Source organism: Aquarana catesbeiana, linkage group LG09 (assembly GCF_042186555.1).
Source record: "Aquarana catesbeiana isolate 2022-GZ linkage group LG09, ASM4218655v1, whole genome shotgun sequence".
Lineage (NCBI taxonomy): Eukaryota > Metazoa > Chordata > Amphibia > Anura > Ranidae > Aquarana > Aquarana catesbeiana.
In genome coordinates, this window is record NC_133332.1 from 246,146,831 (window position 1) to 246,171,321 (window position 24,491).

Below are 24,491 nucleotides of genomic sequence, written 5' to 3' on the forward strand. Positions count from 1 at the left end.
TCTGGCTATCCCTTTCCTTTCTTGCGTTACCTGGAGTGGTCATACGTGGGCTTTCAAACTCACTGGGATTTTTAGACACTTTTTTTAGCTAGCGTAGTAGCCTGTTACTACATGTGGAATGCATGGTGTCAGGTTTCCATTCAGAAAAAAGTCCTTCCTGGCGAGGTGGTGGGGCACAACGGTGAGGCTGGGAAGATTCGGGGTCTTGGGAAGGAAAGGTAGTGGCAGGAGGCCTGGACAAGGTCATGGAGGAATGTCAGGCTCCCGTAGCTGCTGTCAGTCAGTCTCTGGGTATGCGGCTTTTCTTTCTGTCCTTTCACATCCCCCAGATTTTTTAGCTTGAGGTAGGGTTGTGTTTTGCATAATTTAGTGGTTTACTGATTATAAAATTATGTTTCTTTAAATATAGCTCTATTTATGTTATTTTTGGAAAAAAAGCTGTTTTCTTTTCTGTTATTTGCTGATGTAAGCGTGTTTGTTTTTGTTTATATATGTACAGTGAATTGCAAAAGTGTTCACTCCCTTGGCTTTTTACCTATTTTGTTACATTACAGCCTTTAGTTCAATGTTTTTTTAATCTGAATTATATGTGATGGATCAGAACACAATAGTCTAAGTTGGTGAAGTAAAATAAACTATTTTTCAGGAATAAAAAGCAGATAATTGGCATGTGCGTATGTATTCACACCCTTTGTTATGAAGCCCATAAAAAGCTCTGGTGCAACCAATTACCTTCAAAAGTCACATAATTAGTAAAATGATGTGTGCAATCTAAGTGTCACATGATCTGTCATTACATATACACACCTTTTTGAAAGGCCCCAGAGGCTGCAAAACCTAAGCAAGAGGCACTGCCATGAAGACCAAGGAACTCTCCAAACAAGTAAGGGACAATGTTGTTGAGAAGTGCAAGTCAGGGTTAGGTTATAAAAAAAATATCCAAATCTTTGATGATCCCTAGGAGCACCATCAAATCTATCATAACCATATGGAAAGAACATGGCACAACAGCAAACCTACCAGCTCCTGGAGGAGCTGCAGAGTTCCACAGCAGAGTCTGGAGTATCTGTACATAGGAAGACAATAAGCTGTTTTTTTCATCAAAAAACAAAATGGAACGTTTTGAGTTTGCGAAAAGAGGAGACTCACAAAATGTATGGAGGAAGGTGCTCTGGTCTGATGAAACTAAAATTGAACTTTTTGGCCATCAAAGAAGATGCTATGTCTGGGGCAAACCCAACACATCACATCACCCAAAGAACACCATCCCCACAGTGAAACATGGTGGTGGCAGCATCATGCTGTGGGGATGTTTTTCAGCAGTCAGGACTGGGAAACTGGTCAGGGTTGAGGGAAAGATGGATGGTGCTAAATACAGGGATATTCTTGAGCAAAACCTGTAACACTCTGTGTGTGATTTGAGGCTAGGACGGAGGTTCACCTTCCAGCAGGACAATGACCCCAAACACACTGCTAAAGCAACACTTGAGTGGGAAACATGTAAATTAGTTGGAATGGCCTAGTCATAGCCCATACTTCAATCCAATAGAAAATCTGTGGTCAGACTTAAAGATTGCTGTTCACAAGCGCAAACCATCCAAATCGAAGGAGCTGGAGCAGTTTTGCAAGGAAGAATGGGCAAAAATCCCAGTGGTAAGATGTGGCAAGCTCATAGAGACTTATCCAAAGCGACTTGGAGCTGTGATAGCCGCAAAAGGTGGCTCTACAAAGTATTGACTTTAGGGGGGTGAATAGTTATGCACATTTACTTTTCCTGTTATTTTGTCCTATTTGTTGTTTGCTTCACAATTAAAAAAAAAAAATCTTCAAAGTTGTGGGCATGCTTTGTAAATTAAATGATGCAAATCCTCAAACAATCCATGTTAATTCCAGGTTGTGAGGCAACAAAACATGAAAAATGCCAAGGGGGTTGAATACTTTTGCAAGGCACTGTATATATTCATTTTTATTTATTTTTTGTATATATGTTTTTAATAATAAGCTGTATTTTTGCAAGATTTTAAAATAAACAAAAAATTATAACTGAAGGTTCCTAACTCATGCACATACTAGGGCCAATTTAGACAGGAGCCAATTAACCTCCGAGCATGTCTTTGGAGTGTGAGAGGAAACCCACGCAGGCAAGTCACTATTACAAAGTTTAGTGCTTTTCACACTAAAATTGCGTTGCTGTTTTTTTCTGGGGGGGGGGGGGGTCTGTTTTAAATTCTCATTTTTGCCTAGGTTGCCAGAAATAAAATATTTTTAGTTCAATCTTATTTTATTGAAAGGCCAGTTTTAACAGCTCATAAGGAGGCTGTTATCCCCTGAAAACAAGAAATGTAAGGACTTCTAGGCATTTGACTACTGCGGCTTCCAGAACGGTGGATGAATTGAATAGATCAGGGTTTAGCCACCAGGTAGCTGTCACCAACTGAGCAGCTATAAAATATTTGTGACAATCGGGGAAGGCCAGTCCCCACTGTGTAATTGGACGCATTAGGGTGCTCAGTTTATAACGGAGAGGTATATCTGAATATGTGAATTTAGGGACAATCTTCATTTTTATCAGATTAATGCTCCCCAATAAAGACAATGGTAAACCCTCCCATGCCCTAACCTCCTGTAAAACTGGGAGTAAGTTGAGAGGAAGGAAATCAGAAGCTTGACGAGAGATCAACACTCCCAAGTATTTAAAAGTATCTACCCACTGAGAAGCTGTGGATCCAGAACAGATAATTTAGTGGTGTCTCAGATGCAGAGGGCGTTATATGAGACACAGAACATAAATGATGATAAATGAATGATTAGGTACCTACAGTAAGTGAATGACTTGTTCTATCCATCAAATAGAATACCATTGGGGAAACCAGATAGAAGGAAGGACTTGGAATTACCAGTTATGAGAGAGCTGGGTAGCACTCAATACCAAGCAGCAGCTGCAAAAGCAAAACTAAAGTTGATTTCCTGGAAAAAATTCTCCCTTGCAGTGGAGCGGCTAAATGCTTATTTAATCCTAAGGGACTGGGCAAAGCAGTTTTACTTACCAGATCCTTCATGGTGCAAGGTTGGTCCCCACAGCCTTTTCTTCCCTGCACTCCAGCAGTAAGATACTCTGTAAGGTCTTCAAGACCAATGCAGGGCCCACAGTCCATGGCTGGAGCGTAGGGGAGAACCGTCTGCTGAGAAAGTGCAGAATTGAGTAAGTAAAACTGCTTTTTCTGTCCTGTAGACATAAATGAGCATTTAACCTTTGCAGCGAAATTAGTCATGAGCACAGCACTATGGGACAAGGCTATATGCTTTCCCATACCTGACGCACTGAGTGGTAGCTATAGATGAAAGATTAGATTTTAGCTTTGCAGAAATGCTGTAATTTCATCCTGAATGGATGACAGTGTCTATTTAGGTAATGTGTATATGTGTATTCAGGTAATGTATATATGCATGTCCCATTTTTTAACAGCAGTAAGGCCATACCGTTACTTTATAACCAAGACATTTCCAGGAACAAGACTGGTGCCGGCCTGTGAAATCTGGTACATTTAGCATTGGGATGCAAAGATAGAAGAAACACATCTAAAGAGATGTCAGAGGTGTCTTTCAAGAATTGCCCTCCCCTTTTAAATTTCTTGTATTTTTCTAAAATAGATTTCAAACACCATTATAAAAGGACTGAACGATGCCGGTATAAGCAGTAAAACCAACCCTTTCCTTTACGTACCGATAATAAGCCAGCTGAAGAGCCACTTGGATGAAGGCATCTGGACTTAGCTTCTCTGACTTGGGGAAGTTTTTCCCAAACGCATTAAAAACAAAGACTTTGACATCCAGATCGTGAACCATTCTACAGGTTATAAAGAAAAGGAAAAGAAACAGTTTAAGAATTAAATTAAAAGTAAATGTTTTATCATCACCCTGTTAAGTTTGCACTCACATATTTAGGTTTTGCTTGGCTTTCTCAATGTCATTCTTAACTTCCGGGGTGATGTTAAAGCGCAATTTCTTGGGCAATGGTAAAGGGATCATCGGTGACCTGATTAAATCTGGCTTTTTCCTATTGAAAAATAAAATTAGGATAGAAGTACATTTCAGCATGATACTGGTCAACTAAAGGAGAAGCACTACCCCTTGTACAAATATATAAATAATTTATTTTAGTGAAAGAGACCCTTTTAGTACTCCACAATTAGCAGACTCGAGAGGTCTAGTAAAAAGAGTGTACTAAGCAATTGCTGCAGCAATCACTTTGCTGCTTCACTGGATTCTGGCCCACAGCTAGGGACAGCGGGACACGGGTAGACGTGGCATACAGACTCAGGATTCAGATCAGTTGGTCTTTGCTTCTGGTAGTGACCCTGAAGTAAGGAGAACTTCTGACCTGAAAGGGGAACTCTGATGTGAAGGGGGGACTTGTGATAGGGGGGCTTCTGATGTGAAGGGGGGACTTGTGATAGGGGGGTTTCTGATGTGAAACTGGACTGTGGTAGGATAGGGGGGTTGATGTGAAAGGGGCACTCTTAATTTGGGGGGGTGGGGTGGGTTGGGGGGTTCTGATTTGATGGGAGGCTTCTGATAGAAAATTATTTCTTGGAGTGTTGTTTATTCATTCATTAATAAGGCCTCATGTACACTGCTGCTGCTAAACGGACATTTAGGAGCAGTTGGGCATTTTTTTCAACTGCTCCTGAACTCTCCTCTACGTTATCCTATCAGTACATGTACACAGGGTCATTTATAGTCATTTCTAAGCAGTTGAGTTTAGAGGCCCTTTTTGGAAAGCAAAAAAATTACCATATTTATTGGCGTATAACACGCATTTTCCCCCTTAAAATAGGGGGAAATCGCGTGTGCATGTTATACGCCGATATAGGTTGCCACCGAAGGGAAGGAGGGGACGAGCACCGCCGAAATAGAGCCGGATCTCCTGTGTACTCAGCTCTGCTCGCAGTCGCGGTCAGTCCCGCCCCCTGGAAGACTCCTAACATTGACGTCCTGGCATTGGACCAGCGTTATGTTCATCATAGGATCTGGGCCAAGGGGTGGAACTGGGCGTGACGCTGAGCCGAGTACACAGGAGATCCGGCTCTGTCTATTTCGGCAAGGCTGCAGATGGACACTGATCAGGCTGCAGTGAGGAGGAATGTTGCAGATGGACACAGATCCGTCTGCATTGAAGCTGCAGATGGGCACAGATCAGGCTGAATTGAGGCTGCATTTATGCTCACTAACCATTATTTTGCTTCAAAGTGGTTTATTAAAAAAAAAAAAAAAATTCCAGAAACTTCCCTCTTAAATTGGGGCGTGTGTTTTATATGCCGATAAATACGGTAGTACAGACGCTGAGTTTAGAAGCATTTCAAGAGCCAAACACTTGTAAACGTGGTAACTCGCGTTTAGCCGTGTTTCATTTACTAGCATTTTTCATTTTTGGCTATTTTGGGAAAAAAAATAGTTTTTTTTTTTCAAACGCTTCTAAACGCAAACGCGGCAAAAACAGACATTTTAAATGTGGGTTACTATCTGTCAAGCTAAATCGTTCAGGAGAGGTTGTAAAAACATCCCGTGTACATTAGACCTAAAACAGATTTCCCTTTTGCCTGCAATAATTTGTAAATTATACAACGTATTAAACAGTTTGGAATGCTCTGTCCTACAGGATAAGCATGACATTACACAGCAGCAGGTTTCCAGTGACAGGGAACTATGGGTAATAATGCAGCAAAGATAAATGCTCAGCAGCTATATCCTGTCACTTGACACTTCTCCTTGAAAACAGCCGTTGGGTCATGGGTGGGCCCTCTTCTGAAGAAGCCCAACTGACATAAGGGGCAAATTCACTTCAGCCTTGCTTTACAGGTGGTTTTAGATCTAAGCATTTTACAATTTTGATTTAAAAAAAAACAAAAACAAAAAGCAACTTACGTGTACTCAACAACATGGTCAACCAGGGCTACAATTGGAGGTCCTTCTGCTGGAGCATGTTCATACACTAGCCCACAAGAACCATCTTCTGCTACTATAAACTGGGGAAAGAAAATGTAAAACAGATTCACTTTAATTCTGGCACATGCAGCTGCTTATAATTACCTCCCCTTTACTAATTCACCCCCTGGAATGACTAGCCCTGTGTAAATCAATCCTAATCCATGTGGCGGCTAGACTATCTCACAGGATTGGAGACAGGTATGTATAAAGGCCCGTACATACGATCGGACTTTTTGACAACAAACATGCAAATTAGCTGTTTTAAGGCAACATCTGACTGTGTGTACACTCCATCGGACAAACTTTTTCAGTTTTCATCGGACTTTTGTTGGCTGTGCAAACGGACAAACTTTCCGGCAACAAAAGTCCGATGGAGCAAAGTCCGATCGTGTGTACACAAAACCATCGGACTTTTCTAAATTACAGTACCTGCCTGCGAGGATGTTTCCAGCGCGATCCCATCGCGCTGGTTCTCGGTGACAGGGTACTGTACATGTCGCGCTGGCTGCAATAGGAAAAACACATTTTCCTATTGCAGCCAGCGCGAGAGGGAATTCCCCTCCTAGGGAATACCAGGCCCTTAAGTCTGGTATGGATTTCAAGGGGAACCCCCTACGCTGAAAAAATGGCGTGGGGGTCCCCCCAAAATCCATACCAGACCCTTATCCAGCCCGGCCGGTCAGGAAAGGGGGTGGGAACGAGCAAGCGGCCCCCCTCTCCCGAACCGTACCAGGCTGCATGCCCTTAACATGGGGGGTGGGCGCTTTGGGGCGCCCTGCAGCCCCCCCACCCCAAAGCACCTTGTCCCCATGTTGATGAGGACAAGGACCTCTTCCCAACAACCCTGGCCGTTGGTTGTCAAATGAAATACAGAGGACTGCGTGGGTGGATTCTATAAGGGGTGGGGCTTAGGAAAAGTGGGAGGGGTCAAAAAGTAAGGGGGGGTCTGGTGCCCCCCCCATTCTAAAACTTCACCAGCTGCCACTGGGACCCAGCCTAATAAACTAGCAGTGATATAGGATGATCAGCAAGGCATAATTATGGTGCATCACTGATTAAAGGAGTCTGTAAAAGACAGGGTCTCTCTATAAGGTCAGCCCACCAAAGTCTGATATTTCAGTGCTCTGTAGATGCTGGAGGGTTAAATCATTTAACAGTTTTAATATATATCTGAAAGACACTATTGGTGAGTCCCTCTGACTTTGGCATTTGACTTCCTGACCTGAGTATGGATTTATGTATTTATTGTATGGGTTGGAGACAGGAATGGTCACGACTAGGAATTATGATAGGGAGATCTTACTGTTAGACGAATCCAAGAACAATACACCCCCCATGTTGAGGGCATGTGGCCTGGTACGGTTCGGGGGGGGGGGGGGGGGGGGAGAGCGCTCGCTCGTCCCCACCCCCCTTTCCTGACCGGCCGGGCTGCATGCTCGGATAAGGGTCTGGTATGGATCTTGGGGGGACCCCCACGCCGTTTTTTCGGCGTAGGGGGTTCCCCTTACAATCCATACCAGACCTAAGGGCCTGGTATGCTCTTGGAGGGGAACCCATGCCGGTTTTTTATTTAAAATTTGGCGTGGAGTTCCCCCTCATGATTCATACCAAACACCTGTCGGCAATGCTTGTTGCTCATTGCGAAAGGAAAAAAAACACATTTTTCCTTTCCCGATGAGCGAGCTGGCTCCCACGACGGGGCTCACAGGTGTCAAATCTTGCCAATAACAGCGGCGAGATTGACACTTCTACTGTACAAACATGCATGCTCAGAACCAATGCAAAAGATCAGACAACAATACAGAAGTTGACCAAAGGGTGGCAGTAAAGAGCTGAAAAACCACATGATTTGGAGAAAGTTGGATAAAAAAGTCCTGCCGTGTGTATGCTTAATTCGTTTACGGCCAACGCCCTTTGTACAAAAATCCACGGGAAAGTTTGTACAAAGTCCTATCGTGTGTATGAGGCTTAAGACTTAATGGGAGCTGGTGGCAGGGGTTCCTACAGCATATGTGCAATTGCACTAATTACTTTTAATATAAAATGGCATCGCAAGCCATTTTGTAAATTACTGTCAACAAATATCCCAATGCGATCGATAAAAAAAAATAAAAAAAAAATGTGTATATATATATATATATATATATATATATATATATATATATATATATATATATATATATATATATATATATATATATATATATTTCTTACATATCTTACATCCAAAAAAAAAAAATCAGGCTTACCTCTTCTGTACCCATGCCAATTACAACAAGAGGGTTCTGTGCACTGCATGGTCCCTCTCACATGGGCCTGTCAGTGCGGTAAATCCAAGCAGTTTAGGTGCATTTTTAATGTGCCTCAGCCACCTGTAAAATCTTGACAATGAGCACTGGATGGCCCTATCCACTTTGCCGGGCTGCTGTGCTTCTTCGTGGCACAGCAATAAAAGTAGGGCAAATTGCTCTCCTGGCTGCCAAAAAGCACATAGACATGAATGGGGCCGTATCTCGGTATGAAACCCTCTTCATACAGGCATGTGGAAGGTCACTTGCTAACCATGGACCAGTCACTGCTGACAAATCGATTCTCCGTGGATTGTGAGTGAGTAGCTATGCCCAAGTAAAGGTATCTTAAATGTACAAAACACCCATGGAAATTTATTTTTTCTGCTGACTGGTTTTCCCACAGCATTTTTCTTATTATAACACTGGGAGAAATCATGTGTCTTTTTTAAAAGGGTCAGTCCATCCAAAGATGATAGGAGGTACCTGGTGGGCTTTGTCAGCTCATGGCTTCTTTTATTTCTTGGATACTGCAACAGCAAGATCTTCCTCATCCAAATAACAGGCCACACACTGAAGATGTTCAACTCCAAGCAAGGTTTATTGAAATTACAGCACAATGCTCATTGACAAAGCTGCTCACTCACAAAGCCACCGGACGTAGGTTTGGCTGGAAATGAGCGGTGTGCTGCCATTGCAATAAACCTTGGCTGGAGCTAAACATCTTCAGCCTGTGGACCAATATTTGGATGGTGGATTGCAGTGGAGAAAGAGTGGACTCAAGGACCTTGGCACCCAGAATCTGGGAGGATACAGGCTGGCCAGTGACTGGTGAAAGGGGTTGGATTCGTCTAACAGTAAGATCTCCCTATCATAATTCCTAGTCCTGACCATTCTTGTCTCCAACCCATACAATAAATACATAAATACATAAATCCAAACTCAGGAAGTCAAATGCAAAAGTCAGAGGGACTCACCAATAGTGTCTTTCAGATATATATAAAAACTGTTAAATGATTTAACCCTCCAGCATCTACAGAGCACTGAAATATCAGACTTTGGTGGGCTGACCTTATAGAGAGACCCTGTCTTTTACAAACTCCTTTAATCATTGATGCACCATAATTATGCCTTGCTGATCATCCTATATCACTGCTAGTTTATTAGGCTGGGTCCAGGGCAGCTGGGGAAGTTTTAGAATGGGGGGGCACCAGACCCCCCCCCTACTTTTTGACCCCTCCCACTTTTCCTAAGCCCCACCCCTTATAGAATCCACCCACTCTGTCCTCTGTATTTCACTTGCTTCCACCCATAGTGTCAGGAGTATACAGCTCAGCATCACAGGTAGGGTATATAGATCAGCATCACAGATCACATAAGATCACTCAACATCCCTCCCGCTCAAATGTCTCACAGCACTGACAGCACCCCCATCCCCCCCCCCCCCCCGGCATGTGGCACAGTGACAGCACCCACCCGTGGCTCACGGCACAGTGACAGCGCCCCCTCCAGTGGCTCGGGGCACACTGCTAGCACCACCCCCCTGCGCGTGGTTCACGGCTCAGTGACACCACCTGGCTCGTGGCAAATTTAGAGCCACGTAGCACTTACCGGGCTAGGATGTCCTCTTCACCTGAGTCTCCTCCGGGCAGCAGCAGCGGCGGCAGAGGAGTCCGCACCTCATGCTTCCTCCACTTTGTCTCCTTTTCCGCCAAAGCGATGGACATCCAATAGGATTGCCTGGCGCTTTGGCCAACAGGTCTCACTGACCTTCTTCCTGATTGGCGGGGAGGCACTGTGGTGTGAAAATAGCAAAAATGTATTCGCTATGGTCACACAAGTGGGTGGGATCAGGGCGCACTCTCTGCGGCCCGAGCCCACCCTTTTTTGAAGCCTATTAGAGCCTCTGGCTCTAATCAGGTGCTTTAAAAAAAACACCCCCTCCCACCCCTGCCATAGGAGTCCATGCGTTAGGCGTCCTGAAAGGGGCCGGGCACATGGATTGGTGAGGCAGCTGCAGGGATGGGGGGCGGTGCCTGTCTGCCCACAATGCACGGGCCGCCACTGCTGGGTTTATCAAAAAACAATAGACTTCTCTAATGATGTGAAACACCTGCAAAGCCTTTGTTAGGCAGAGACAATGTCATTTTTGCCCAAAAGTGGAAGTTTTACTCAAGCCAACAAAAAGATAAACTTTATTTTAATGAAAAAAATTAATGCAATTTGGTGACATCAACATATGTAATTATGGTTCCCATGAAGTGTCATTAGTAGTTTTCCTTACATACCTGCAGGGTTTTGTCGAACCATCTATTCCCACTGTTCAGGTGGCTGCCTCCACCATGTAACATTTGGGCCGCCACCCGACTCTTGTACAGATCATCAGAGACAGCTGGCATTGGGGCATCCAGGCACACTGTAAAGATACTCTTCTGGATTATACGCACAGACTCTTTGTTGATCTTATCTAGAGAGAAAATATATTTTCATCAGTGATGGGAACGTGCCTAGTTTAACAATCAGTAATCCTCTAATGCCAATTTCATTCTCTTATAGTCCTGACCCATTGTATGCTATGCTTTCATCTAAGTTTTACATGGAAATTCCTTAAAATATTTCTCTTAGTGAAAATGCAATTTCTGCCTACAACTCCAGTGCTTTGTAAACCCACACCCTTCGTTATAAATGTCCATAGAAAGACTTGTAGTTCCTATGAAGACTGGAGTCATGGCTGACTAGGTTTGTGCACTGGGCGGTGGGCAGTGTGGTTAGACTCTGGTGCCTTCTGGACTGTGGAGAGATAGATAAACTGCTGAACAGTAAAGTGAAAGTAAAGCAGGGTATACACGTTCTGTTTTTTTAATTTTTCTTCGTTTACCAAAGAATATGCGATACAGGGATCTCCCCTGCCGAACTATTGTATTCTGACCTCGCCCTCCCCAGAATACACAGATCAGCGTTTGCAGCCTGTGGCTGCAAGTGCTGATTGAGGCTCCATTCACACTAGCGCGTTTTTTGATGCATTTTGCATTTTGCAGAAATGCATGGGAATTTTTTAACATGGGTTCCTATGGAACATGTTCACATCAATGCCTTTTTGTATCTCTGCATTTTTGGAAAGGGTCAGGGACTTTTTTTCATGCAAAATGCAGCGTTTTGCATGTAATAGAATTCAATGGGCAAGCATCAAAATCGCAAGTGCACCGTTTTTGCAGCGTTTTTTAATTTTTTTTTTTTTTTTAAATGTAAAAAAAAAAAAACAAAAAAAAAAAAAAAAAAACGCAAAACGCGGCAAAAACGCTACAAAAACGCTGCTCAAAAACGTGGCAAGCATGACAAAAAAAACTCCAAAAACGCTCAAAAGCAACATGCATAGGTGTGAATCGAGCCTGAATGCTAGTTTTCCACTAGGGCGTTTGTTTTGACAGAAGCTGGTCATTAGACCCCTTTCTTTAAACAGACTGCACTACACACGGACCGAAAAGTCGTGTATACCCTTGCTTTGTGACTGCAATGACTATCTGAACAAATATCTACTTTTGTCAGTTTAACTGGACTTTAAAAGAACTTAAAGTGATTGTAAAGTCTCGTTTTTTTTTTTTAGTTTCAAATAACAAACATGTTATACTTACCTCTTCTGTGCAGTGGTTTTGCACAGAGCAGCCTGGATCCTCCTCTTCTCGGGTCACTCTTCGGTGCTCCTGGCTCCTCCCTCCTGTCGAATGCCCTCACACCAAGCAGCTGGCTATGGGGGCGCTACAGCTCCCTGTGTCCATTCAGACATGAAGCTGTGGCATGGCCCCGCCCCCTTTCTCTCCTCATTGGCTGACTGACTTTGATTGACAGCAGCAGGAGCCAATGGCACCGCACTGCTGTTTCAGCCAATAAGGAGGGGAGTCCCAGCTGAGTCTCTCATGCAACATTGTTGGAGCTAGATGGACCTCAGGTAAGTATTAGGGGGGCTGAGGGGGACTGCTGCATACAGAAGGCTTTTTATCTTAATGCATAGAATGCATTAAGATTAAAAAAAAAACCTATCTGACTTTTCAACAACTTTTAAGAAGAAAAAAAAAGAGGACTTAGGAAGGTACATTATAATTATTATTATTATAATACAGGATTTATATAGTAGTGCCAACTGTTTGTACAGCACTTTACAATATACTGTATAGGGGGACAGTACAATTACAATACAGTTCAATACAGAAGGAATAGGAGAGCAGCCCTCATGGAACTTGCAATCTAAATAAATGTTAATCACACTCTGACCCTGATCCTTTAATCTTCCATTTTAATAGGTCTGGCTGTTGGGGATTCTCGAGGAAGAATCAGACAAAATTCTAACAGTGGGTGGCTCTGCCAGATGAATATAGGTAGCCGGTCCGAACATTGTCAAACAGCCAATCAGCTGCAGATACTGTTCAGACATTCTGAACCGGTGCTAATGACTGTGAGAATACAAATATCCCAGCAGGGAAGATTCATCTATCAAAGCGGTTAGCGTGGATGGAGGCATCCAATTTTTTTTGTTCAGCCCACAGGCTGAATGAAAGAAATCTATTAGTGTATTGTCAGTTTTAGACATCTATGCACCCCAGAAATTATTGAGGGGTGGATTGAGTGGCAGCTGCTGAAAACATTTCTGGGCTGAAGTTGCAGCCTAGATAGCTTGGGGTACAGAACTGGGTGCAACAAACATAGTACATTCAACTCATCCATCGCACCTCGCCATGAAGTCATGGATTAAAAGGCGTCACTATCAAATATAAAAAACGAATGAGAGATTGGAATAGAAGAGGCTTTTTTTGTTAAAGTGGAACTTTACCCATAACAATTTGATAAAAATAATGTTCTTTAGCAAGGAACCTACATTCCACATTTATAATTATGATACCAAATTTAGTGTGTGCTATAAATTGCCTCCAGAATCGTTTGTGTATCTTCTTTCTGGAGGCTGTCATTTTGCTGAAGCCCAGAGCTCATGACAGCAGTAAATCTTTAGGCTGTGAACAGATTGGCCACTACAAATTTGGCACAGTGCCTAAAAACAGAGGGCAACTGAGCATGTGCAGATGTCAGGGCTGGGCTCAGCCCTTCCTTCTCTGAGCTGGCCACTCAGCTGTCGGCTAATTGCCAGCTCCTATCTCTCCACAGTTACTCAGCTGTTGTTCATATCCTGCTCATCAGTCCTGCCTACTTAAGCCGTCCAGTCCAGAGGGTCTCTGACTTCGTCTTGGTCAAAATCACAACAAACATCTCCTGCTTTCCCGTTTGAAGACTGGCTTTGCTGACATCCCTTCTGGCTCCAGATCCTGCTTGCCGTTCCACTACTATGATCCCTGACTTCTGGCTTGGCTGACTAGCCGTTCCGGTTACTGAACTCTGGCTATGTTTTGACTATGTTTGTTCTTTTTACTTTTATTATTAAACAAGTGTGATTTAACTGTACTTCTGTCTCAGTCTGATTTCTTGGTTTCTGACAGCAGAGCTGGGTGAGATAGTGTATTACTGGATTTTAAACAGTATATACACTTATTTTTAATGTTTTTCATAGCCATACCTGTAAAAGAGGCCAGCCTGAAGTGATCTAGCAGGATTTTTTTGACTAAAGTTCCACTTTAATTAACTTAGTGGGAAGCATCTTATGGTGTCTGGTCTTAGGCAAGACCTGCTATTTTTCGGCTCACCTTTGATGAGATTGTTGTAGGCCTTGGCCCAGCTGTTCCTGTGATTTGTGGTTAGGATGCCAATGGGCTCCTTATTAGACTGAAGTGAGGTTCCCCAGATCTTCTCCAGTTGAATGAAAATCTGATCTGCGGTGAGCGGCGTTCCATCACTGTGATACACATCTAGCTCAAAGAACTGTGAACGGATTAAAGCACTCTTTCAGCAGAAGGGAATCAGTAGTATGCAGAGTATATATTTCTCCATCTCACACTCAGTTAGGGGTTTTGTGAACTGAACCATGCTCGGACACACATGAAGACGTGTGCCAACAGTGGGATAGTACACAAAATGACAAGAAGATAAAGAGAGAAAAAAAAAATAAACAGAGAAATTAGTGGATCGAGAGAATAGAGTGAACAGTAAGATTAAAGCTGAACTCTTTTATGATCAAATATTGTCTAAATACAAGAGCCATGTGTATTCTTCTATGAATCTTGGTGTGTTTAGTGTATTTCTTCCAGATCTGTGCAGTAATCCAGTGTGAGACTTTCCTTCTGTACAGGAGCTTCTTGTAATAAAGACCAGTCACTGCTGTTCTCTCCTTGTGCAGGGGGAATGGTCTTGTCTCCACCCCTCCTGTAGTTTTCTGCAGGCAGCTGCTCATCCTGTGGCCCTCCAGCTATTGCGGAACTACAAATCCCATAAGTCATTGCAAGGCTGACAGTTACAAGCCTGACTTCCAAGGACAGGCATGATGGCATTTGTAGTTCTGCAACAGCTGGAGGGCCACAGGTTGAGCACCCATGCGTGTAGTGGGTAGACCTGCTAGGTCTCTCCCACAGCTCTATTCTTTGCAAAATCTATGTGGAGCATAGTGAGGAGATCACCACTACTTTACAAGGTAAAAGCTGGGTTTATAAAAGGCATTTAAACCCACACAGCGGACTTATATACTTTGCGGCTATTGAGGAGTATATTTAAATTAAAGTCTTTGTGTCTGGAGTTCAGCTTTAATGCAGCTGTTGACTGTAGGATTAGGTTTGCTTTTTTAGATTACTTTGGCCTGAGGGAAGCATACTAGAAGCAGTATTATTAAACGCTAACTTCTGAACTGTAAAAAGCATGGCCCCTCTGGATCATGTGAAGTGAAGTCAGCATTCAAGGTCACAAAGCTCACATAATCTGTGTAGATACTGTCAGCAACGACTTTGTTCATTTTTTTTTTTTTTTAAATTCTCTGCTGACATTCATACCCCAGTGCAGCCTTTGACACCACAGTGGCAACCTGAGTAACCTAGAACTTGTGTGATTTGTGACCAACCATTTCTGGCTCCTAGGCACATTTGGGAAAACTTTACTGCCCCTAGCCTGTCTCCCTACAGTCCATGTAGTCAATGTAAGTCTAATGTAGGTGTAATTCTACAGTTTGGGCCTGCTTTATAGAGCACAAGAAAAACAACGAAGCAGAGAAGGAAGAGAGAAGCAGATAGGATGAGAAAGGAGGACAAGATGAGATAGAGCAGAGAACAGAACGTAGTGTGAGATAAATAGAGGAAAGAAAGAGAAGTCAACAAAAAGCAAAGAGGACGGATAGTAAAAAAAAAGAAGCAGATAGAAAGTAAAAGAGAAGAGGGCAAAAAAAAGTAGGCAAAAACCAGAAAAGATAGAAAGTGAAAAGGGGACAAACAAAAAGGATGGAAAAAAGGAAATGTAAATATAATAGACATAAAAAATAAGGGAGCGGTATCAATTTACTATAGACATTAGGGTGGCTGAAATTGCAAAATATAAAAGTGACAGGGACATACAGAAAAAGGAGCAGTGAACAAAGAACAGAAAACGAAAGAGAAGTAGATTAAACCAAAGAAGATAGAAAGCAAAAGACACTAGAAGCAGATGATTGCAAAAAAGAACAGTACACTTGTTTGTTAACACAAAGTCAAACAGCACATCAGGTAGTTGCAGCTCCTTATGTAAATCATTAAGACATGGTGACAATGCTCAGGTGCTTAAATAAATATTGGAATCGGGAATATGTTAGCAGATTTTGACCATGAAATTTGGTCAGTGCCAAACACAGCAGATGCAACATCCAAAAGAAAAAAAAAAAATCCTGGGATTTTCACACATTTTACTCCATACAGTTTCCAAAGAATGAAAAAAAAAAAAAAAAAAACAGAACAAGTTCTGTGGGTAAAAATACTTCATTAACAAGAGAAGCTAGAGGAAAATTATACGTATACGGGTTATACCGGGATGATGCCCGTAGCTGCAGGCATCATCCCGGTACAGTTTTTTTTAGAGCGGGCGATCGGCTTTCCAGGGATAACAACCGATGTGGCTAAAAGCCGATCGATTGTTATCCCGGAGGAGCGGGAGGGGACATCCCCCCCTCCCGCCGCTCTGACCAGGCCTCCCGTCGCACCGGGAGACCCGATCAATGATCTGGCACTTCTGACGTCTACCCACAGACTGGAACAAAGCCGTAAACAGCTTTGTTCCAGTCTCCTGAATGTAAACACGGAAGCGACGTCACAACGTCACTTCCTGTTTACTCGGCTGCCAATGGTGCCGACTTTAAAAAAAATATACAGTATTCAGAATCGCCGTTTTCGGTGATCTGAATACTTTGAATTGCAAAAGAGGGATTGGAGGTCTTTTAGACCGCCGATCCCTCCATAAAGAGTACCTGTCACCACCTATTACTGTCACAAGGGATGTTTACATTCCTTGTGACAGCAATAAAAGTGATCAAATTCTTTCTTTTTTTTTTTAAACACAATTTAATAATATAAAAATAAATAAAATAAATAAGAAAAAAAAATAATTTTTTAAAGTTCCCCATCCCCACGAGCTCGCGCAGCAAAGAAAATGCATACAGAAGTCATGCCCGCATATGTAAACAGTATATGTTCAAATCACAAATGTGAGGTATCACCGCGATCGTCAGAGCGAGAGCAATAATTATATAGCACTAGACTTCCTCTGTAACTTTAACCTGGTAACCGTAAAAAAAAATTAAAGCGTCGCCTATGGAGATTTTTAGGTACCGTAGTTTGTCGCCATTCCACAAGTGTGTGCAATTATAAAGTGTGACATGTCTGGTATCTATTTACTCGGCGTAACATCATCTTTCACATTATACAAAAAAATTGGTCTAGCTTTACTGTTTCGATTTGTTTTAAATTCATGAAAGTGTCCCTTTTCCCAAAAAGTTGCGTTTAAAACACCACTGCACAAATACCGTGTGACATAAAATATTGCAACAATCACCATTTTATTCTCTAGATTCTCTGCTAAAAAAAATATATAATGTTTGGGGGTTCTAAGTAATTTTCTAGCAAAAACTATGGATTTTAACTTGTAAACACCAAATGTCAGAAATAGGCTTAGGCATGAAAGGGTTACAATAGCGGTGTGCAGAAAGAAATTTGTGAATACAAAAAAACATCAGATCTTGAAGGAAGAGTTGCAGCCACAGACAATTATCATGGATCCCATTGCTGTCAGTATGAAGGGAGAATACAAGACTACAGTGGGCATAAGATCACCAAAAGTAGACAAATAAATCCTGCAAAAATGGTCCCTTCTCTGATAAATACAATTACCCATGTGATTTGCAGATGGTAAGGTCAGAATTTGGAGTACGTGACATGAATATTTTGGGATGAGGTTGAACAAAAGGCTTGCAGTATGAGTCTGTGGGCAGCAAATCTGCTGCAACTATGTGATGCTACGAGACCAGAAACCTTTAGGGATGTTTACAGCAACTGGTTGAATCTATACCACTAAGAGTTCAGGCTTTTCTGAATCTGGCCACTGGCTGTGTACCAAGCACCTATCACTGAAGAGACAGAGAAAGAGCCTCACCTGAAAGTTATGGACCACTGTAATGTGAGTGGGGGGCTTCTTGGCTTGGCTATAGTTGACGACCGAGTCTCTCTTTGGACCCGGAATGCGGCAGGAAGATAATATTTGGTAGTATTGGTTCATACAGAGCGGTTTACCACCAAGATATTCTACAGGCAAGGTCTGACTAATTGCAAGATAAAAAAACAAAAATCAGACAAATGGACAAATCAGACAAAGAATGCATCAGGTTAATTTTTTTACTTACTTGTCTATCATAGATTTAAAGTCGAGAACACCTTCAATCAGCTTAGCAGCAAATCTGGACAGACAAAAGAGCGGTATTATTATTATTATTATTTTTATTATTATAATAATACACGATTTATATAGAGCCAACAGTTTATGCAGCGCTTTACAATGTAGAGGGGGGACAGCACAATTACAGTACAGTTCAATACAGAAGGGTCAGGAGGGTCCTGCTCGTAGAGCTTACATTCTAAAGAGAGGGGGTGGTGGTACAAAAGGTAATAGATGCAGGGAATGATTTGATGGGGGGTGGCTCGGGGACAGTTGTTAGGTGGGTGTGGGATAGGCTTACCTGAATAAGTGAGTTTTCAGGGATCTCCTAAAGGTGGACAGGTTATGGGGCTGATTGGATATACTGGGGCAGGGAATTCCAGAGGATGGGAGAGGCTCTGGAGAAGTCCTGAAGGCGAGCATGAGAGGAGGTAACAAGGGAGCTAGAAAGCAGGAGGTCCTGGGAGGAGTGGAGGGGCGATTTTGGCGATATCTGCAGATGAGGTTGGTGATGTAGCTGGGGGCGATGTTGTGGATGGCCTTGTATGTTGTGGTTAGCATTTTGAATTTTATACGGTGGGGTAGGGGAAGCCAGTGAAGGGATTGGCAGAGAGGGGCAGCAGTCACGGATTGGTTAGTGAGGTGTATTAGTCTAGCAGCAGCATTCATAATAGACTGAAGGGGGGATAGCCTGTGTAAGGTAAGGCCATTAAGAACAGAGTTGCAGTAGTCAAGGCGGGAAATAATCAAGGAGTGAAGAAGTTGCTTTGTGGTGTCATTAGTCAGGAAGGATCGAATTCTGGAGATGTTGCGGAGGTTAAGGCAGCAGGATTTAGCCAGTGATTTGATGTGGGGGCTGAAGGAGAGGTCAGAGTCAAGGATTATACTCAGCACCCAGGCATGTGTGGAGGGACCAATGGTTGTGCTGTTGATCTTAATGGTAAAGTCATGGGGGGGGGACCGGGAAGGAGGAAATATTACAAGCTCAGTTTTAGAAAGATTAAATTTGAGAAAGTGGTGTGACATCCATACCGATATGTCATTCAGTAAGTTTGAGATCCGTGAGGAGATTGAGGGGTTGAATTAAGGATTGGAGAGATAGATCTGGGTGTCATCGGCATAGAGGTGGTATTGAAAGCCATGGGAGGTTATCAACTGGCCCAGGGAAGAGGTATAGAGCGAAAATAGGAGGGGCCCAAGGACAGAGCCTTGGGGTACCTCAACAGAAAGAGGAAGAGTTGCGGAGGAGATGGAGTTGTAAGCGACACTGAAAGTGCAGTCAGATAGGTAGGAGGAGAACCAGGATAAAGCAGAATCACAGAGGCCAAGGGAGTGTAGTTTGCCGAGGAGGAGCAGGTGGTCAACTGTTTCGAAGGCAGCAGAGAGGTCTTATGCCGCGTACACACGGTCGGACTTTTCGTCTACAAAAGTCCGACAGCCTGTCCGACAGACTTCCGGCGGACTTTCGGCGGACTTGCAGCAGACTTTCTAACGAACGGACTTGCCTACACACGACCACACAAAAGTCCGACGGATTCGTACGTGATGACGTACACCGGACTAAAATAAGGAAGTTCATAGCCAGTAGCCAATAGCTGCCCTAGCATGGGTTTTTGTCCGTCGGACTAGCACACAGACGAGCGGATTTCGGGGTCCGTCGTAGTTACGACGTAAAGATTTGAAGCATGTTTCAAATCTAAAGTCCGTCGGATTTGAGGCTGAAAAAGTCTGCTGAAAGTCCGGAGAAGCCCACACACGATCGGATTACCAGCCAGCTTTAGTCCGTCGGCGTCCGTTGGACTTTTGTAGACGAAAAGTCCGACCGTGTGTACGCGGCATAAGAGTATGAGTATGGAATAATGGCCATTGGTTTTAGCAGTTAGTAGGTCACTGATGAGTTTTAGTAGGGCAGTTTCAGTGGAATGTTGGTATTAAGTTGCATCTGAACCTAAGAACAAAAATTTAATATTTTGCAGCTTACCAGACTTTATATGCAGTAGCTGCATTCATTTTTTTCTGTCCTTTTCCTTTATTTCTTCCAACTGGTAATCCTGCCAGTAATTTATCTATATAGGAACAGTGTTGTCACCTGATAACAGGAAGTGTCTCAGGATTACAGAACTCAAGGGGAACTCGGCCAACATGTCCTTTGACATACTGAAGCAGAGCATTATCCCCTCCCTTCGGAGACTGGGCCACAGGGCAGTATTCCAACATTAAAAAAGACCCCAAACACACCTCCAAGACGACCACTGCCTTGCTAAAGAAGCTGAGGGTAAAGGTGAAGGACTGGCCAAGCATGTCTCCATCTGTGGGGCATCCTCAAACGAAAGGTGAAGGAGCGCAAGGTCTCTAACATCCACCAGGTCCGTGATATCGTCATGGAGGAGTGGAAGAGGACTCCAGTGAAGCTCTGGTGAACTACATGCCCAAAAACATTGACACATTGGGCCCAATTTGGACATTTTCACTTAGGGGTGTACTCACTTTTGTTGCCAGCGGTGTAGACATTAATAGCTGTATATATATATATACACACACACACACACACACACACACACACACACACACACACACACACTGTTGCTAGTAGATTCAAGACATTAAATCCAAAAGAAAAACTCTTCTCAGTGCACGTGTCTATATCTTCATAAGTGACAAATCCAAAATAAGTGACCAAGCACACCACCGTGTCCTCCACCTGTCTCTATGTACTCACCTCACATGAAGATCCACCATAATGGCACCTTCCCTCAGGTGTATAAATCCAGCAATCTGTTGTTCCTCTATCCTCATAAGAACTCAGATGCTGTTCCCTATAGTTATTGTATTTATCGGCGTATAACACGCACTTTTTTACCCTGGAAACAGAGGGTAAACCGTGCCTGCGTGTTTTACGCTAATATCTGTTTTTTTAACCAACAAGGGAGCGGGGAGCGGGCGGTCCGCCCCGGGTGCCAGCGATTGGGAGGGTGTCAGGCAGGCTGCCCGCCTCTACTGGCCCTGGGACAGCACTGCCAGCACACTCCAAACTCCAGAAAACATTACTGCCAGCCCCCTCCCAAACACCGCTCCCCCGTGCCTCTATCAGTGTAAATCCAAGCCTCCAAATCCCTCCACCGACACCGCTTGTTCTGGCCGCTCTCCTCCTCCCACGTAGCTTTTGATTGGAGGAGGAGAATGAAAGAGAGGAGAGCAGTCACATGACCGGGTCCATGGAGCCAATGGAGGTATTCAATAGAGCCACAACGAGTGACACAGGAGGAGCGGCGCACGAGAAGGGGCCGGCAATGATGCCCTCTATACTCCAGAGCATGCTGGCAATGCCATCCTAGGAGACTGGGGGTCTCCTGGGAGTGCAGAGGTGGAGGGGGGGGGCTTTATAATGAAAGGGGTCTGTGTACCATGCAGGGGTCTGTGTGTTATGCAGGGGGCTAAGGGGGCTGTGGAAAGCTTTTTTCCCTGAAACTTCCTTCTTAAAGTTAAGGTACGTGTTATACGTCGATAAATACGGTATATGTCATAAGTGCAGGAAAAAACTCATAGTGTTTTACCGTTTAAAAACAACTTTTAATAAAACCACAGTAAACAACTCACATATACAGATGCACTGTCTTGGTGCATGCAGGTAAAGCGCTTGTATGATAAAGATGGACAATCCCTGGATCACTGAAACATTCACAGATCCTCAGCCCTGTGTCCCCAGCGGCTCGTGAACTGCTTCCTAGATGGATGTAATGATGTCACAGGCTCCGCCTCTGAGACCTTTACCTGCATGCACCAGGACAGTGCATCTGTAAGGCCTCATGCACACTGGACGTTAAAATAACGTTATAAAAACATGAGTAACTTTGCAGTGTTTTTCAACTTCTTTCAACGTTTTTGCAATAGCGTTTATTAGCGTTTTTTAGCTTTTTTTTTTTTTTTGAAGAAAAATCATTTTTGAATTTTTTTTTCAATGGATCAAAAACGTTAAAAAATGCTGGTGAGCGATGTTTTTGAGCGTTTATCGACGTTTATCAGCGTTAGAGCGTTTTTACAGCTGAAAACCATCTCTCAGAAACCAATAGCTTTGTTTTTTTTTGTTACTGCTCAAAAACGCCACTGCCCAAAACTGCTGATAACAGTCTATGTGTGCATGGAGCACGAGGTTCCTTTTCGGTGTTGGCATCTGGCTTTTGAGGCTTCTTCATACTATTGAGGGGTCATGGAGCACCTTTTCTATCCTAAAGACTTTGCTTGGGATTTGCTGGCACATATTTGTGTGCAGAACATTTATTGCGCTAAAATACTTTTGGTGATTTTTTTTGTAGCGCTGTTAATGTTGTGATTCATTTGTTTATTACGGCATCTTTTATGTATTGATTTTATGTTATAATAGCTGCTAGAGTGCATCAAACTTTTTTTCCATTTGAGCGCTGGGATCAGCAATACTTGTTGTTTCTGATATTTTTTCATAGGACACCCATATACTGAGGCTTCTGATCATTCCACATTAGGAAATCAGATTAGACCTCATTAGACCTACAGTGTCTAAAATTTAAAGCGGCCTTCTCTCAAAAGTGAAAGCAACACCCATCCTCCTCCCAACACTACCCCTTTTTACAAGGAGCAGGTACGTTTTTCTTTGACAGGCACCGGCACCCATATCCTTATTTCTTGCATAGGTGTGAATTATATCACTTGGCCCACCTCCTCCCTGCCTGTAGACTCTTGCTACACGTCACACATCCCCGGAGATTATAGGACCAGTCTCCTCGTTGTGCGTGATCTTGCGCATATGCAGTGGAGAGCCCCAGATCTAAAGAGAGCGGTGCTGGAGACCCACACTGGTGAGAAGAACCGGTTGTAGGAAGACAGCACTGGATTCCAGAGACAGGTACGTTTCTCATTTTTAGGAGTTTAGGCTCTTAATTTTTATTTTTAAAAAGAGACGTTCCTCCTTAAGAAAATCTTCCAAAATTTTCCAGTTCTGTAGTCATTACTGATTGTTTTGCTGCTACATTGGACTGTGCAGGTGTGTAAAGACGGGTATGATAAAATACAAGAAAAAAAGTTTTATTACAAAGGGGTAACTGCAAAACTTTTAGTAAGTGTTCTTAAAAAAATGTTTGCTTAATGTTTGCTGAGGATTCAAAAATCCCTTGTCACACTCCAAAAGATTATGCAACAATTGCTTCCATTTATGGTCTCAGTAAATATGTGTTTTAATTGCATACTATGTACAAAGAAACATGTCTGTGGCAAAGAAATGGTCACCTTCAGTTATAACAGACAATCTCTCTTTTATAAATATTACTGGTCTGTATTTTGAGCTCAGCACAGGACACAGTAATAAATAGTTCCCCGTAAGTGTGGGAAAGGTCACTACTAGCAAAGGCCAGCTTTTATCCCTTTCAGAAATCAGCCACGTTCTTTCACAAGACAGGCAAAGGTCACATTATGCTAAAAAATAAATCACAGGTTAATGGTAATTTACCTAAGTTGCCCTTGTCTGTCCAAAAAATCTTGTTTTGGTAGCACCACACCAGGGCTCGAATGAACTACGACTGGCAGGCGGTATTCGAGGTAAGCTGTCTGCAGCCACCAGTCTGAAAGCTGAGGAGTAGAATAAAGAAAAAAACATAACCGGCTTCTTTAGGAAAATCACAACGGTTTTAAAAGAAATGAAGAAGAAAAAAAAATTAAACAAAATGTAAATCATTTTAAAAGAAAACTCCAGTTTGAGTTAAAACAGCTACAAATAAAATTGCTAAGGGCCCCCACATTGTCACATAATGCTAATGAAAAATGGATTTTAATACAGCTTACCTGTAAAATCCACAGGTCAGAGCACCATAATAATGACTATCTGGGTTATACGCTACCTTTAGGTGATTGGACACTGGCAACCAATAGTAAGAAAGTTCCCCCCATGTAACCCCTCCCATAAAGGAAGTACCTCAGTTTTTGTAGCACGCAATGAAGATCCCAGAAAAGAGGAGAGGGACATCTGTGTCCCGTGATGTACTCCAAAAAAAAAAAGGATTTTACAGGTAAGCTGTATTAAAAATCAATTTTTCTTTATCGTACATCACGGGACACAGAGCACCATAATATTGACTATCTGGGATGTCCTAAAGCAATGCCCCTGAGGGGAGGGAACACAGTATTCCTAAGCCCACTTCTGGACAAAGGACCTACAATGCTGCTCGCAGCAAGCTGTGGAAAAATACAGCCTCCTTTTGAGCTCTAACATCCACCTGGTAAAACCTAGTGAATGTATGGACTGCAGACCAAGGGGCCGCTTTGCAAACCTGAGCCATAGACACCTGATGTCACACTGCCCAATACGCACTGCCCAAGACGCACTAACCCCTCTGTTGGAATGTGCCTTTAAATCACAAGGCGGAACCTTGC

The 24,491-nt window shown here is 43.1% G+C and overlaps 1 protein-coding gene across 2 annotated transcripts in view; it reads right to left on the reverse strand.

Moving 5' to 3' along the window:
• CRAT (carnitine O-acetyltransferase) overlaps positions 1-24,491 on the reverse strand; it is an 82,359-nt gene that overhangs the window by 23,776 nt on the left and 34,092 nt on the right. For both annotated transcript variants that reach the window (XM_073600130.1, XM_073600129.1), the window contains 8 exons: positions 23,572-23,690; positions 18,061-18,114; positions 17,814-17,979; positions 13,964-14,138; positions 10,565-10,743; positions 5,926-6,026; positions 3,938-4,057; positions 3,725-3,847 (listed from right to left, as the gene is read on the reverse strand). In XM_073600130.1, the coding sequence (XP_073456231.1) occupies positions 3,725-3,847; positions 3,938-4,057; positions 5,926-6,026; positions 10,565-10,743; positions 13,964-14,138; positions 17,814-17,979; positions 18,061-18,114; positions 23,572-23,690 (1,037 nt within the window). The remainder of the gene's footprint in view (positions 1-3,724; positions 3,848-3,937; positions 4,058-5,925; positions 6,027-10,564; positions 10,744-13,963; positions 14,139-17,813; positions 17,980-18,060; positions 18,115-23,571; positions 23,691-24,491) is intronic.